This window comes from Anopheles moucheti, chromosome 3, assembly GCF_943734755.1.
Source record: "Anopheles moucheti chromosome 3, idAnoMoucSN_F20_07, whole genome shotgun sequence".
In the NCBI taxonomy this organism is placed as follows: Eukaryota; Metazoa; Arthropoda; class Insecta; order Diptera; family Culicidae; genus Anopheles; species Anopheles moucheti.
Genome location: NC_069141.1, coordinates 23,437,172 through 23,453,813, shown reverse-complemented (window position 1 = coordinate 23,453,813; position 16,642 = coordinate 23,437,172). Strand labels below are relative to the sequence as shown.

The following is a 16,642-nucleotide window of genomic DNA, read 5'->3' as shown; positions in this document are numbered from 1 at the left end:
GTGATCTTACGCGATCTGGTCGTGTGTGTCTTCTTTGCCGAGATTGGATTTTACTACGTGCATCGATTCTTGCAACTCAAGCCACTGTACAAACTGGTCCATAAAAAGCACCACGAATGGACGGCACCGTTTGCTTGGACCGCTATGTACTGCCTTTCGATCGGGCACATCATCAGCAAACATGATCCCACCAAAGATCTTCATACAGCTCCTGAAGCCGCACATATTCACCACTGGTTTCCGTTGGTAATCCTTAACACGATTCGGGATCATTGTGGCTACCATTTGCCGTTCTTTCCCAGCTCCGAGTACCACGATTATCATCACGCGAAATATGAATCATCAAGCCAAACTGCTGTATGAGGGATATTCTTGCACAGCTTTATATGAATGTTTGTTGTATGTTTACAGATTTACTGAGTGCTTCGGAACGTTCGGGTATCTCGATTGGTTGCACGGGACGGACCCAACGTTCCGGAAGTCAAAGCAGGACCGAAGCAACCTGTTCCATCCAAAGCTAACGAGTGAGGGTGGTAAGGAATACCTCGTACTAAATCATCCATCGTTGTTTCGTCTTTCTAGCTGTTCTATTTAATTACAAACTCATGTATTCATTAAAACCGTTTGGGGGCTCTTCAACCAATACGAATAATGCTAGGAAGCATAGAAACAATTCGGCATTTTACTTGCACCTTTTCTCTACTCATTTGCTAAACATTGATAATAAACTTATTTCCGATTTTTTGGTGTATACATTGTAATTTTCAACAAGCGGTAAGTATTTAATTTTGATTTGTTTTAAACTTTACCACGTAAGTTTTCAACCATCATACCCGGGTATTACATACATTTTGTATGGAGCATGACGTTCCTCTTCTGCTTTTTTTCTGTATTTATTTTCGAGTCAAATTCAATGGATTTAAAATGGAATCATTAGTTTTATCATAACATAAAAATCATAATGATAGAATGAAATAGATTTCAGATATGCAAAATATACAAACCAGCTGTTTTGATATTTCTGTGAGAGCGATCGCCAGCGCAAGTGAGATGGATGAAATGGGAAGTCTCCCTCATCTCGCGCTCAAAATTTCCGGCGGCTGGATCGAAATTTCTATACAAAACCAGCTGTTTTCAGATTTCCGATACCAAGAGAGCATGTATTAGCGGGAGGTAGCATTTATTCCCCTCCAGCGTGCATATTTTGTCACTTGGGCCATCACTACGCACACCATCAAACTCATGAGCACCATCGGTTGTGTAAGTGAGATGAAGTGAGATGAGATGTTGATGGTATGCGCAGTGATGGCCTAGGCCATCTTGATTTCTACTCCATTGTGCAAATTTTCGCACCGACAATGTTTGTTTTTCGGCAAAAATCGGGTTGCTTTGCGTACGAATAACTGCATTAAGTTCTTTTTTCTTCATCCCGCACTTGTACGCTACGCACGATAAGCGATCCTTGTAGCCAACGAAAAGGCGTATCGTTCACCGTGGATCAAAGCTGGACAAAGGAGGATTACACGAAGCTGAAACGTTCTTCCGGACAACTCGGGCCTGTGGTATTGTGCCCACGTCCGCGGCGATCAGGGACAGCGGTGGTATCCTTGCTGCATTACGTAAGAAACGATCTACTGCAGCGAACCAACTGTCGCGACTTTTAGGTGATAACATCCCGCAAGCCGTATGTGAAAGTTCTGTTCCACAGCCAATCAGCAACAGGTCGGCGTTTTTGCGTAGATACAAAACGCAACCCGATAAAAATGAACCGATAGAATCGCACGATCTGCGGCGGGTGGTGAAGACAATCTTGTGCAATCAAACGGTGATCGGTGTCCCGATAACGTTTGCTGGTTACTATAGAACAATCCGTGATTCGGTGCCGGACGTACGCACGCTACCCTCGGTGAGTGTGATCTTACGCGATCTGGTCGTGTGTGTCTTCTTTGCCGAGATTGAATTTTACTTCGTGAATCGATTCTTGCAACTCAAGCCACTGTACAAACTGGTCCAAAAAAGCCCCACGAATGGACGGCACCGTTTGCTTGGACCGCTATGTACTGCCTTTCGATCGGGCACATCATCAGCAAACATGATCCCGCCAGTGATCGGCATACAGCTCATGAAGGCGCACATCTTCACCACTGCCATCTGGTTTCCGTTGGTAATCCTTAACACGATTCGGGATCATTGTGGCTACCATTTGCCGTTCTTTCCCAGTTCCGAGTACCACGATTATCATCACGCGAAGTATGAATCATCAAACCAAACTGCTGTATGAGGGATATTCTTGCAGAGCTTTATATTAAATGTTTGTTGTATGTTTACAGATTTACTGAGTGCTTCGGAACGTTCGGGTATCTCGATTGGTTGCACGGGACGGACACAAAGTTCCGGAAGTCAAAGCAGCACCAGCGTCATCGTACACTTTGGGGCATTAAATTGGCCCGAGAGTTGTATCCGGATAGGTAATCCGAAGCCACCTGTGTGCCATCCAAAGCTTACGAGTGAGGGTGGTAAGGAATACCTCGTAATAAAACATCCTTCGTCCTTTCGTCTTTCTAGCTGTTCTATTTAATTACAAACTCATGTATTCAATAAAACCGTTTGGGGGCTCTTCAACCAATACGCATAAAGCTAGGAAGCATAGAAACAATTCGGCATTTTACTTGGACCTTTTCTCTACTCATTTGCTGAACATTGATAATAAACTCATTTCCGATTTTTTGGTGTATACATTGTAATTTTCAACAAGCGGTAAGTATTTAATTTTGATTTGTTTTAAACTTTACCACGTAAGTTGGCAATCAGCATACCCGGGTATTACATACATTTTGTATGGAGCATGACGTTCCTCTTCTGCTTTTTTTCTGTATTTATTTTCGAGTCAAATTCAATGGATTTAAAAAGGAATCGTTAGTTTTATCATAACATAAAAAACATAATGAATAAATCAAATAGATTTTAGATATGCAAAATATACAAACCAGCTGTTTTCATATTTCTGTGAGAGCGATCGCCAGCGCAAGAGAGATGGATGAAATGGGAAGTCTCCCTCATCTCGCGCTCAAAATTTCCGTCGGCTGGATCGAAATTTCTATACAAAACCAGCTGTTTTCAGATTTCCGATACCAAGAGAGCATGTATTAGCGGGAGGTAACATTTATTCCCCTCCAGCGTGCATATTTTGTCACTTGGGCCATCACTACGCATACCATCAAAGGTCATGAGCACCATCGGTTGTGTAAGTGAGATGAAGTGAGATGAGATGTTGATGGTATGCGTAGTGATGGCCCACTTGACAAAATATGGGGGCATACATGTTACCTCTTGCTAATACATGCTCTCTTGGTGTAGGAAATCTGAAAACAGCTTGTTTTGTATAGAAATTTCGATCCGGCCGACGGAAATTTTGAGCGCGAGATGAGGGAGACTTCCCATTTCATCCATCTCTCTTGCGCTGGCGATCGCTCTCACAGAAATATCAAAACAGCTGGTTTTTATATTCTGTACATCTAAAATTTATTTTATTCATTCATTATGTTTTTTATGTTATGATAAAATTAACGATTCCTTTATAAATTTTAAATCCATTGAATTTGACACGAAAATAAGTACAACAAGAAAGGAAGCAGAAGAGGAACGTCATGCTTCATACAAAATGTATGTAATACCCGGGTATGCTGATTGCCAACTTACGAGATTGATCCTCCACTGTTGCGACCAACATTTCACCACGAACGCACAATAATCATTTCTTTCTTTTTCCAAGAGGCCGTTTGTTTGTTACAAAACACTGTGAAAAAAATGTATGAACAGATTAAAATTCTCCTTTTAAACGCTACCGATGAAATTTTGGTTCTTTATTAAAATGAGTACATTAAAGAATAATTACACTAAGGTGTACTGCTTTGCGATCGTTCGGCATCGCAACGAATAGCTCAAGTTAGTGATTATAGACGATCCAATTAAACTTACACTTTCCCCGATTAATATGCTTCTGCAACTTATGATACTTCTGTTTTTACCATTCTTTGTGACATTAATACAGCTTTATTAGCAACAATGAGCTTGTTCAAATCATCCTCTTACAAGCGGGCCGTAGGGATGTCCTTTTTCTTCCGACATTTTAATACCCACCGGTTTTTTTGAGCATGTCTTTGTTGCGCTCCAACATTTCCTCTTTACGTTCCTTGCGTGCTTTAGAGAGCATTTTCTCTAGTTCCTCCAGCGAAACATCGTCCGTGACAGCTGCCGAGGATGCCACCAAAGTATTGCTCGAATGCATGCCGGCTTCTTCCTTCGCTGATTCATCTGCTGTGTCGTGTCGCCGTGTCTTCTTTTGATCGCCTTCGTTCGTACGATCGTCAGCCCAGCGTCCTTCAATGTCATGTGGAATTTTGGTCGATCCACTGGAACGCTGGCTTCCGGCAGAAGATGAGCGGCGTTGGCGTGCTTTGTCGGCACGAGCTGTGTCCGGCGAACTGTTGTTTGCAGCGTCGGCTACAGCAGCAGCACCACCACCAACAGCAGACGAGCTTAGATCTTCCTTGGAACGCTTGGACGAATCGCGTCCCTCGGATCGGCGATGGTGATCGCGGCTTCCATCACGATCACGCTGATTATCGCGACTATCTCCCCGACTACTGCCACGCCGGCCAGGCGGCGAAGAGCGCTCCCGGCTATCTCCACCCCGCTGATGTTGGCCCGCCGTTCCACGGTCACGGCTATCTCCGCGTCGGTTGTGATGGCGCGAACGATCATCGCTAGGACTCACTGGTCTACGATCGGGTGATTTGCTCATGCTGCGACTGTACGAACGCTGGAACCGCCCACGGTAGCGTGGCCGAAACGGGGGCCTATCACGACCACCACCGATTCCGCCGCCACCGCGACTCCCTACGAAACGGTTGTCCCTGAAATCACGGAAACCACCCCGCCTGTAATGGCCGCGTGAATTATTGAACCGATTGCCGCCAAACGAACCCATACGATCTCCGCCGTAACCTCCACCGCCACCACCTCGACCACCTCGGTAAATACGTCGATCAAAGCGACGACGTTCGAAGCTGCGCGATCGCGATCGGCTGCGCGAATAACTGCCGGAGCGCGATCTACTGAACGATCGCGACCGCGAACGACTGAATCTTCGCCGGAAACTGCCCGAACGCGACCGTCGACGCTCGCTGCGCGATCGCGAACGTGACCGCGAACTGCCATAAGTTCGGGTGCGCGATTTACTGCGCGATCGGCGCATCGGAGGCGCAGCCGTCGGTTCGGGCGGTTTCGAGCCGCCAGCAGTGGACGGGGTATCGGCCGTTGCTAGGCGGAAGTTACCGAACTTATCCAGCACCACCGGGCCAGACTTAACCGGTGGCATCTGCGAAACAGTGGAGGGTTTTCCCTTATCAGATGCCCCACCGCGGTCATCGTAACGGCTACTGAATCGTCCAGAACCGCGGTCAGTATGCTGTTGTGTTTTGGGAACCGTACCATACGGTGGTGGTGCGCTGGCACCAAGTGAATCTTCGTCCGACTCATTGCTGAACGGATGCTGCCCGATTCCCGCTGTCAATGTGGCGGCCATTGGGGCCGCTTCTTTCGTAGGGCGTTTGTCCTTATTAAACATCATGCGCCATTTGCCATCTTTGCCGCTTTCGTCCACACTAGCCGCTGCTCCTCGATCGATGTCTAACAGATCAGTTGGTTTAGCTGAAAGCACATGTAGACATCCATCAATCATTTATCTTTACGTCGTCATACTAACTAACAAAAGCATTAAAAATGTGACTGATTTTGGCAACGAACAAAAAAACATAATTGTATGAAACGTTACATAAATTTTACTTGCATCCTAATCTGATTTATAGGGGAAAAAAGAGAGCACTTCGCTCATTTTCACACAAAAAGAGAGCACATTTTCTTCTTTATATTTTAATGCATTCCACGGTGCCGTCTGGTATCGGGTGGTCAACACAGGACTTCTCTATCAGTACATCCGGTGTGTTTCACCATGTTAAATCGTATCGATCCGGTATGACACCTGCCGTTCAAACCAAACTACATAATTAATTTCCTTACTGTTGGCTTCGTATACAAATCGTTGGAAAAATCGCAAAGATCAGTCATTTTTTAAATCCTCTATAGACTTACCTCTGGAGCTTCCGGCTCCTCCACTACTACTGCCGGACCCCGCACCAAGAAGGGCGGACAGGGCTTCTGCAACCGATCCACCGACCGATAGTTTCGAGCCAAGTTCATCCAGGACCGGAAAATTTTCAAAAATTCTGCAACACATCAATGAAAATTAGTAATTATCTTTCCTCTGACTGTATCGGTGTGTATTTTACACGCACTTCAAAGCTTCACGTAGTTTATCCTTGCCCGAGGATGCATCATCGTCGCCACCACCACCCTTGTCCTTTTTCTTCGATTTCTTCTTTTCATCGGACTTGCGCTTCTTCTTGCTTTCCTTCTTGGCCTTTTTCTCGTCCTTCTTCTTCTTTTTCTTTGATTTGTCTTCCATCTGTTTGCGCTCCTTCTGGTACTTGTTTGCCTCGGCGACAAATCTACGAACCTTTTCTTCGTAGTTCTCTTCGTCACGGGGCATTTCTAAAAACTTGCGCACCTGTGCATACAATTCGAGGAGAAATATATGGGAACCAAAACACTTAGGACAAAACACTTAAAAAAAAGGATATCGGTTTTGTTTACCTTCTGTTCATAATCATCAATTCCCGATTGCCCGTGACCTGAACCGTGTCCAAACATGCCGCTCTGACCTCCAATCGGGTAACCGACAAGTTCGCCTGCTGCTGGACCGCTACGCCCACCGGAAGTCACCCGTTTGCCAAGCGGCGATACGGATTTCGGTTTCTTATCGTTCTTCGAGCGTTTGCGCTTTTTAGTGCGAGAGCTGGATGAATCTGAAAAAAGGAAATTAGGAAGCAGATGATAGAACGGTGGAGGATAATAGTTCAAAGCTAGATACACCCTTTCAAATAATGGTCAAACGCTTTGCAGAACACAGCCGAAGACTCGGCGTTAGGATGATAGGAAGATTTCATGAGACGGCCACACACAACGATATGGTGGTGGTGCGCAATAATCTTACTAACTGTTCTGATCCATACCACCCAATCGAATGAAATAAACTAAACCGTCAATCAGCAAACAACGTCCACAAAACGTCATAAAATCTGGGGCAAACTGTATGTTGATCAGGAAATAATTTCTGTTGTATCTCGATCATACTGCATCAGATGAAATGCCCCACGTTCAATGTATTGTACCTCAAAGATTTGCATATCCTTGGAATGGCGGGTAGCTGCTCAGACCTGGTGTCCTACAAAAGAAAGAACATTCTCGCGCATTACACCCCGCTTCTGTTGATTGATTGTGCAGCAGCTGCAGTAGGGGTACAGGGCAGAAGTCTTCATTTCGCTTCGTTTTGCATGTTTCCCAATGGCGAAATTCTTTGCACACATCCTCTTCACGTTTTTATGTGTCGGAGAACTGTTGCTGCGCCAGTGTAACGAGTTTTGCATTACGTTTTCTCATCAGGTAAAACTATTCCGGAAGATTTCAACACTCATGAGGATAGACCACGTCACACGGCCACGGCAACTGATATCACACCATTGGTCGAACGTCTTGTAATGCTTTTGAACAATAAATTCTTCTGTCTCATCATTTGTTTGTAATTTTTACAACCTAAAACATACGAATATAGCTGCACTATAGAAAGGATCGTAGATAGATGTAAGCAATAATAGGACTTTGGGAAGAAAAACATAAAAGTAGCAATTTCGAATGGCATATAGAGAGGGCAAGTATGAATGTAGATTTAATTCAAATTAGCAAGCTAACATTATCTTCAACGATGAATCTAGATTAATTTGGATTAAAAATGATTTTAACGTTATTTCAACATATTTCAATTGGTGATAAAATACATTATTTACGCAGCAAGGATTAAGGAATAAGGGAAAATGGCCAAAAGTGTGTACGCTCGGACGGACGTAAACCATGAGCACATTTTAAGTTGATTATACATTTGCATCAACACACCCGGGTTTCATTACACTACCTACCGGAACTGCTTGACGATGCGCTGCTACTGCTGCTGCTCGAGTCACTGCTCGAATCGCTACTATCCGAGCTAGCGGAGCTGGAGTCACTCGAACTGCTGTGGTGCTTCTTATGACGCTTTTTGCGCTCCTTTTTGCTATCTTTTTTACGATCCTTGCGCGAGCCATCGTTATCTCGCTTGCTGCTACTGCCTCCGAACAAACCACTACCATCAACACCGGATGTGTCGGGTTCCTGTTTTTTGCGATCACTGGACGATGGTTTTACAATGTTTAATGCTGAAAAGTTGAAAATAAAACAATAGACACGTATATAATATAAGCGTGTAAGTTGTCACCATCCTGAGATCATGATCATAATTACTTACTTGGAATTTCCAGTTCAGTCGGTTCCACAATCTGTTTGCCGGTGAATGGTTTCGATTTTAAAAATTCGAGCGAATTCTGGGCCTCTTCATGGTGCGGAATAATGTTCAGGCAATCCTGGTATGCTTTCTTTGCTTCTTCAAAGCGGTTCTCTTCCTCGTAGCTACGGCCCAGCGCTACCAACGTTTCGCCCATGTACTTACGCGCGTTTGCATGCGAAGGATTCAGTTTGAGTGCCGCTTCGAAGTCTTCGACCGCCTTTTTAAAGGATCCACTGTTGGCATACAGTGCACCACGTGCCACCAATCCTTCGACATTGCGTGGATCCATACTCAACGCTTTGTTGAGACATTGGAAAGCTTCAGCGTGGCGCCCTTCCTTGAAATGCTCAATTCCTTGAGCAACCGATCTGTGCAGAACACAAAACATAAAGTTCTTAATGACATGATTCCCAGTTGTACACGGATGACACAACGTACCTAAATGCCCATTTGCTGTTTTGCGAGTTGCGCAATTCTGCTGCATACTCCTGTGATGGATATCTACCCTTTAAGCTGGACATATTCGTACAGTATTCGCTACTGCTTAGTCCAACCGATTGATACAATTGCTCGATGCACGACGGATCATTAAAGGATGGTGATTTTTCCAAAAACTCGCCGTAATTTTGGTCGATCCGCTGCGAAGTGAGGCTGCCAGAAGTAGAAATAAACAAGAGGTAAATAGTAATTAATTATGAAATGGATATGCGTAAATGAACGATTTTCAGTTGTTTTACGCTGAACTCCGTTTCAATTTCCGAAAATTTATCACTAATATGCACAATGGTTGATTTTACGCGTAACCAACGTACGAAAATACGTGTAAATTAAGAGAATCTGTTTGGTTTTAGCTATTTCTCCCGAACAAGTGTTCAGTTTGTTTCACTGACTGACACTTTTGTTCGGTTCACCGGTTATTTATTTAAACTTAAATCATGCGCGCCAAAAGTTATTTGCTCCTATCAGCGTTGCTGCAGACCGGCGTCTGATGAAATCATTTTCTTCTCGTTTGGTTTCGCATCCCCAGAGAAGCATTCGCTGCATCCAGTACAGAACGCACTTACTTGTAAAGCTCCGGCAGATCCTCCTTGGTAAGCAGCCCGTACGCAATCGTTTCCGGGGCTCGACTGCCCGGGGGGCGTTTCATCGAACAATTAAGGCGCCGGACGTCCGGTGCGACATCGATCACCTCGCAACAGATTAGATCATTTGGAAAAAATACTTTTGAAGGACGGTGGGCTGGATAGATGAGTTCGTTTTTCGCAATAGTACCCTAGAAACATTATGAAAGCGTATTCAATAATATCAACACAGCCTCTGACTGGAAGGCTATGAGGTTGCCTATGTAAAGTATCTTTCCGACGATGCGCTGTACATTTTATGAAGATCGCTTCGGGCCATAGTTACCTTAATAGATTTATTTCGTATGTAAGATGTTACGCTACCGACTATAAATATTGGCCGAAAGAGAACTCCGGCAAAATGCTTGAACATTGTGATTGAGCCATACACTACATCACCCGGTTGTACGGTCTAGAATGAAAAGTTGACGATGTTAGATTAATCGGTAGGACTCGTACGCCCGAGTCGGCCTACAAATGAGGAGCGTTAAATGTGTCAATACCTCCAGCAGTTGAGTTGCGCTGCCAGCTACATCCGTTTCCAAGAAAGCATCCAATGGTGGTAGGGCAAACAGGTTACCTATAATTGTAATTGTCAGCACGGTCAGTGCCGACAGGATCGAGCGTTTATTCTACGTGTGCATACATTTTTAACCGAGAAGTGTACAGTGCGGTTAAACCTCCAACAATATTCCTTTTATTGTATTCGGCAGCAACACTTACTTTGTTTGTAATCACGTTCCGGCTCCCCGGAAGCGGATGGGTAGTATCTGTACAGCGTGTTCGCATTTCGCACTATGAACTGTTGCAGTTTTAACCGTTTGGCCCTTTCCTGAAGAGTGAAGTGTTTCTGTCTCGCGTTGTAAACGGCAAAATCCAACCCATTGTCGATACCGAGTAGCTTGTACAGCTCGTTCGGCTGAATCTCTGATTCCCATATTTTCTGTAATGGTTTCCCGTGGTATTCAACCGTCCGTTGAATTAGCACACGGTTTAGCGGCAGCTGTTGACTCATGGTTATGTTGGATTTGCGACTTCTTATATATTGCGATACACAATGTGCATTAAAACGCGTCTGGCAAACGCCACGCTGATGTGTCGCCGGGCGGGGTGTTTTCCCAGTTTGCAAGCTACGGTTCACAAAAATTCACTTTCATAACTCTTGACACACTTCGTACAGAGGGATTGGCTGTGTTCGCCTTGTTGGTCTATCCGCGAAACAAATGAGGGGATTGGTCTCTTGCGGTTTATCCGGCGTTTTGTTACCCTCACACGAGCTTTGGCAAGTGCGGTTCTAAAAGGTTAGAAACAATTTATAACGCATTCGACCGATGGTATTACCGGCAAAGAGAAAAAATGCCCCACAGAATTTTCCCGGAAGAAAAAGATGGCTGACTATTGTACCAGCACGACGGAATTGTTTGTTAAGTTCTAGGGCTCGTAGTTCTAAACTATAATTACCTGCACTTTCTTCCGATATACAGAGTGGGCCTATTTATATTACCCTACGCTGCAGATGTCCTGTATATCCTAAAATTGCTAACTTCACCATAGAAAAAAGATTCTTGCCCACACGCACGCACCTAGAGCACCAATGTGTAGAACGTTTCACTTCCACTTGAACTTCGGCGTCTGCGGGAAAAAGCAATCATTTGCCTAGAAGTCGTCTTTTTTGTGCCACCATATTGGATACATTTGACAACGCTGAAATGACATTTTGCTGGTTTGACAGCGACGTCACTATTGATATTATACCAGTTCAAAAATGTCAGTAGAAGCAGTAAAAGCATAAAAAGTGCGAACCAGCCGGAAATCCATTCTCAATCCAGCAGAAATATGTCTCTATCCTATTCTTGGCTCTAGCCAACTAGTTTACTATGTTCCTCTTCGGATCACCTAGCTGGCGAGCCCCTTCCTGGCAGGCGATTGAGTAAAGCAATCACAATAAGTGCCTCAGCCATCGTATCGCTCCGGCCTTGACCACCGGAAGAATGTCTGCTTCGCCAAACCGCTCAGCAAGTACGTGATTCATTCTCTTTTCTTCCACGACATGCTTACAAATGTAACCATAATTAGGAATTAGGAAATTGATGTGTTTGTTCTACAAACTTTACTAAATAAAATTTTAACTATGATAATGAAGATAATCTCGCATTGTTGACTTGTCCCACATCACCAAAAAACAATGTAACCCACAAAATGTTATCATATCGCTTCTATTCTATCCTTATTTCATGTTCTTTCGTCAGTGCACACCAATCACCTTTCTCCATATAATCTTCCACTTTTTTATTTAAAATTGCTTTACAATTGCTTATTGTCGCCGCAGTGGAATTACAATGGAATTACTTTTCGAGGTGCTATTGGGATATAACGTTATCGTACACTTGTATTATCTTATCTACTACTGTGCAGCTTGTTTGTGCCGGTATGTTTCATTGGAATTCTGGGGATATGGTTTAGCACGGTACTTCTTCACTGTACCTTCGCTTCGAGATATTGCTTCACATGTGGCCATATTTCGTCAGTGGTGCTCCCCTTGAATGTGACCAACACGCCCTTCTCATTGAAGTACTCGTTTATGGGGCGCGTACACGCATCGTACACCTCTAAACGTTTTCGAACAGCCACCGGATTATCGTCCGGCCGTTGACTAAGCGGTTCCCCAGTGATATCATCCCGACCTGGAGTCTTAGGGTCATTAAACCCTACATTGTACACTCGTCCGCTAGGCAAATGTACCCAGCGACTCTGAATCCGTTCGATGATCACATCGAAAGGCACGTCTAAATTGATTACGGAATCGATCCGTTCCTGGTTCCATAGATCATCCGCTTGTTCACGCGTGCGAGGAAAGCCGTCCAGCAACCACGAGGAGGACTTAATTTGTTCGAGCTCATTCAATATGCACTTTGTTATGTAAATATCCGGCACCAGTTTGCCCTCCCGAATGTAGTTGTCGGCGATCAATCCCAACTCGGTGCGCTTCGCGATGTTCGATCGCAGCAAATCACCACTGCTGATGTGCTTCAGGTGAAACACTTTGACAATTCGGCCCGACACGGTTCCTTTGCCCGATCCGGGTGCACCCATGATGATTGCACGAAACAGCTTCCCACTAGCCATACTGGTGTGTTGTTTTAATAGAAAACTCTTAAAAACCAGTAATAATGTACAAAAGCGCGATCACCTTTCGCTCACCGTACACGATCGGAAACCTTTTCAGCCTAGCATGGCTGTCATATGGCTCGCTTTTATCAGTGCACTTTGGAACCGATGCCGCTTTCTCATATGCTACGAAAGGAACAATGTTTTGGTTTTGATCGCGGATGTGATTAAACCGATCCACCCATGCGCTATAAGGATGCTGTGTTGTTGCATTCCAGTGTTAATCAGAACTAATCTGTAATCTTGCTTTGACGAAGTGATGTTTCGAATTTTACAAATATTGTAAAATGACATGATTCTTAAAATCTCCGCATAAAATGAGAATAATAACGATTGAGCAACGAATTTTGTGTTTGTGCTTGAAATTCTCATAAAAATCCATAATTAATTTTGATCGTACAATTGTTCATAGTTCACAGTGCCACTTCCCAAACGAAATTGTAGACCTCTGTTACTAGAAGATATATTTCATTCATCTTCAGTACCATGGCCAGTTTCTAATTTTCGTTGCTTTCTTCATTAATTGCTAGAACATTTACTGGAATGTTTTATGATTGAGCTTTGCGTATTATGTTATTTATTTATTTTATTTTTAGAAAAAAGCGCTGGATGAAACGTCACATTAGAATTGATAGACGATGTCCGCTCGCTCGTCCTGTGTGCAAAGGTGACTGCAGTGAAAAATAAAAACAAAAACGGAAAACCCAGAAAAAAGGCAAACAGCAAAGGAAAGCGGAGAAAAAACAGGATAAACGTTGGTGGCTGGAACGGATAAAGTTGTGCTTTGGTTTAGTTACAGGTAATGGTAGTGTGTTTCCGCGTACGAAAACCAGCCAAATCAGGATAGAGTGCTGGTACACTCCGCGTATTCAACAGTTTTCCATTGCACCCATCGACATCCGCCTCTTTTTTCCAGCCACCGCATCATTAATATCCCTATGGGCACTAGATACTTTGCCAATCCGTTTCCGGATTATGGTGGTGGGCCAATACAGCGATGCGATGACCACATCAAGGGATTAATACAGTCCTACGTTAATTTGATAGTTGAAAATACCAAACCGGACCGTAACACAGACCAACGGGGTGACCTATACGTGGGCGATGCGGGTAGAGTAGCACCGTTTTGCAGTTGCTTCCGGTTTTTTGAGCCATAAAATTTATTCCCCCTTTTTTATGATTCGTTTCAGGCATCGCTTATATGTTCTTAAAGCTACACGACGCGGGCATATTCGGACAGGAAGCGTTGCAGTACGCTAAGCAGTACATAGTAAATGCCAAGGCACTGGCTGCACGGTACGCCGGACGTCCGGAAGAACGTTGCTCGTTTCTGTGTGGAAATGCGGGCGTGTATGCGGTTTCAGCGGCCATTGCCCACCGGCACAATGCCAAGCAAGAGATGGATGAAGATTTGCGTTGCTTTGCGACCGGCCTTGAGGTTTGCAAACGGCTAGACTTTAACAAGAATGGCAGCGATGAGATACTGTTCGGGAGAGCCGGCTATCTGTCGGGAGTCTACTGGCTGCACCAAACCATCGAACGTAAGCTCTTTTCCCAGGAAATTCTCACCGTCATCTGTGCCGCCGTACTCGAGAGTGGCAAACGCCACCGGAACAGTCTTCTACCTCTCTATTATCAGTGCTACGGGGACGATTACCTCGGAGCCGCCCACGGTACCTCGGCCATAATGCACATGCTGCTGGAGTCACCGTTGCAACTGAACCTGAGCAGTGTGGAAATGTCGCTAGTAAAGAACACGGTTGACGGATTGCTTAGGCTGCAGGACATTGAAGGCAACTTTCCGACCACGCTACAGGATTGTGTGAGGCGCACACGCAGCGAAACGCTCGTGCACTGGTGCCACGGTGCGGCAGGCGTAGTTTATCTGTTGGCCAAAGCATATCTGGTGTTTCAAGAGCAGCGCTATTTGCAATCTTGCATCCGCAGCGCGGATCTAGTTTGGCGAAAGGGATTGCTGCGAAAGGGTCCCGGCATCTGCCATGGAGTGGCAGGCAGTGGTTACGTCTTCCTGCTGCTCTATCGGCTCACATCGGATCCGAAATATCTACATCGAGCGTTGAAGTTTATGGAGTTTCTAACGCACGAGGAATTCATCCGCAACGCACGGAATCCGGACTGCCCGTTCAGCTTGTACGAGGGTTACGCCGGGACGGTGTGCTTTCTGATCGATCTGCTGCGCCCGGAAAAGGCCGCCTTTCCGTTTATGGATGTGTTTGAAAAGAAATTCTAAATTTTTGAATATGTAGGACTAATTCCCGGACAGCAGACGCGCTCCTTTGGAGCGCATATAGCTCGGTGGGGCCGTGTTAACGATCACTAGAGTCGTCTTCCTGCGAGGAGGTGCACGTGGTGACGACAATTTCACATTCGTCGGTACATCGAAAGGAGCATTGTAGGCATCAAAAGGAAGCGATAATGTACACGTGCTCGCAACGAGCCAGTAGAATATGTAGCAGCATATAGAATTCATCATAGCACAAAACCAAACATGTTGGATCTAAAATCACGGTAGACCACCCTGTCTAGGATATCATCTAATGTGCTAACGAAACGTTTCTGATTTTTCTGAACTGAGTGTTTATCTTACGGAGGGAACCATACCTTGAACATTGACGAAAGCGGATAGAAATCAATCAGCAAGACTATATAAAATACATCTTCTCTAAATGGCCACCGTGTGGTTCGCTATCGCTTATCGGGCGGAAGCAAAGAAAAAAAGACAAACTGCCATTTAGTAGCACTAGAGCAAGCAACAGAAAGCGTAGACGGAAAGGAAACCCCGGAAAAGTATTTTGCAAATGACGGAACAAAAAACCAACTCGTAGCCAAACCAGTAAATACTATTGTACTTTGTGCACCGTGGCACGTTGCAGTTGTGATTCGTAAGTAATTTATCTTATCCTAGTCTGTAAAAAAGAAACGAAAAGCCCATGAAACCGTACTGCTTCTCAACGACAACAGAAGGTGCCCACAGGTTGGCTACCTGCAGGATGTGGTATCTTCCCGGGTGAAGGTCAATCATCAGATATCTGAAAGATCGTTACTTAAAAACGATACACTTAGCGCTGCCACTGCTGTGTGTATGTGTGTCTGTGTGTCCCTTGTGCGTAGTCGAGTAGGTTTCTACCATGCGCCTAGGCGAGTAGGTCTTTAGGTCAGCATATTAGAGAGCACATCATTAGCTAGCCGAGCGTAACGTTGTCTTGTGTGCGGTTGATGGAGAATGAATCTAAATCATGGCTGTTTGTCCTGTTTGCTGTAAGTTTAAGTAATTGAATTAAAAATTGACGATTGCTGAAATATATCGTTTTGGGATGAAATAAAGTTAATCATGTGACATGTTCATTCGACACAATAGATAAATGTGTAAATGTCTACTCTTGTTTTTTGTGTTGTAAATCTGTGGTCAACGGCCAATGCACTCGCTGCTCTGATGGTAAGAAAATCTTACAACACGATCTGATAAAGTATTGGCTGCGGTCTGCATTTATTTTGGCTGCGTTTGATTGGGCCACCGGCTGCGTTCTGTGTGCAAACTAGAGATGTGCACGCTGAGTAAGAGTGAGTGAGTGAGTTGAAACCTTCGAGAGAGTGAATGAGTATACATTAGCACGAAGAGTTTTTACTCACTCTCACTTTCTGTGCCGACTAGACACTCACTCAGGAGTGAGTAAAACTTTTTTATCACTCTTTGGATTATAATCACTCTGTAATCACTCGGGCAGTAAAATCCAAAGAGAGTGACCACAGAGAAACCACGATGGCTCACTCATCATTAGTGTTTACAATCTCAAAAGAGTGATAATACTCTTTTACTCACTCTTACAAAGCGATT

The 16,642-nt window shown here is 44.5% G+C and overlaps 4 protein-coding genes across 4 annotated transcripts; 2 read left to right on the top strand and 2 right to left on the bottom strand.

The window, feature by feature from the left end:
* The first annotated feature begins 1,341 nt into the window (after positions 1-1,341).
* LOC128305370 (fatty acid hydroxylase domain-containing protein 2-like) lies at positions 1,342-2,586 on the top strand. Its single transcript, XM_053042771.1, has 4 exons — positions 1,342-1,906; positions 1,994-2,250; positions 2,331-2,468; positions 2,566-2,586. Exons 2-4 carry the CDS (start codon positions 2,093-2,095, stop codon positions 2,576-2,578), a joined length of 309 nt encoding a protein of 102 aa, XP_052898731.1. The 5' UTR covers positions 1,342-1,906; positions 1,994-2,092; the 3' UTR covers positions 2,579-2,586.
* Positions 2,587-3,835: 1,249 nt separating this feature from the next.
* On the bottom strand, positions 3,836-11,243 carry LOC128305364 (tetratricopeptide repeat protein 14 homolog). Its single transcript, XM_053042763.1, has 12 exons — positions 11,080-11,243; positions 10,342-10,748; positions 10,122-10,198; positions 9,905-10,030; positions 9,562-9,770; positions 8,936-9,148; positions 8,459-8,865; positions 8,094-8,369; positions 6,715-6,926; positions 6,357-6,628; positions 6,154-6,287; positions 3,836-5,712 (listed from the first exon to the last, which is right to left on the bottom strand). The coding sequence occupies exons 2-12, from the start codon at positions 10,631-10,633 to the stop codon at positions 4,130-4,132; spliced, it is 3,801 nt and encodes a 1,266-aa protein (XP_052898723.1). The 5' UTR covers positions 10,634-10,748; positions 11,080-11,243; the 3' UTR covers positions 3,836-4,129.
* Positions 11,244-11,902: 659 nt separating this feature from the next.
* On the bottom strand, positions 11,903-12,899 carry LOC128305368 (GTP:AMP phosphotransferase AK3, mitochondrial). The gene has a single exon (XM_053042769.1). The coding sequence runs from the start codon at positions 12,742-12,744 to the stop codon at positions 12,094-12,096; it is 651 nt and encodes a 216-aa protein (XP_052898729.1). The 5' UTR covers positions 12,745-12,899; the 3' UTR covers positions 11,903-12,093.
* A 591-nt stretch (positions 12,900-13,490) lies between these two features.
* LOC128305367 (lanC-like protein 3 homolog) lies at positions 13,491-16,115 on the top strand. The gene is made up of 3 exons (XM_053042768.1): positions 13,491-13,585; positions 13,703-13,896; positions 13,977-16,115. Exons 2-3 carry the CDS (start codon positions 13,725-13,727, stop codon positions 15,035-15,037), a joined length of 1,233 nt encoding a protein of 410 aa, XP_052898728.1. The 5' UTR covers positions 13,491-13,585; positions 13,703-13,724; the 3' UTR covers positions 15,038-16,115.
* The last annotated feature ends 527 nt before the right edge of the window (positions 16,116-16,642 follow it).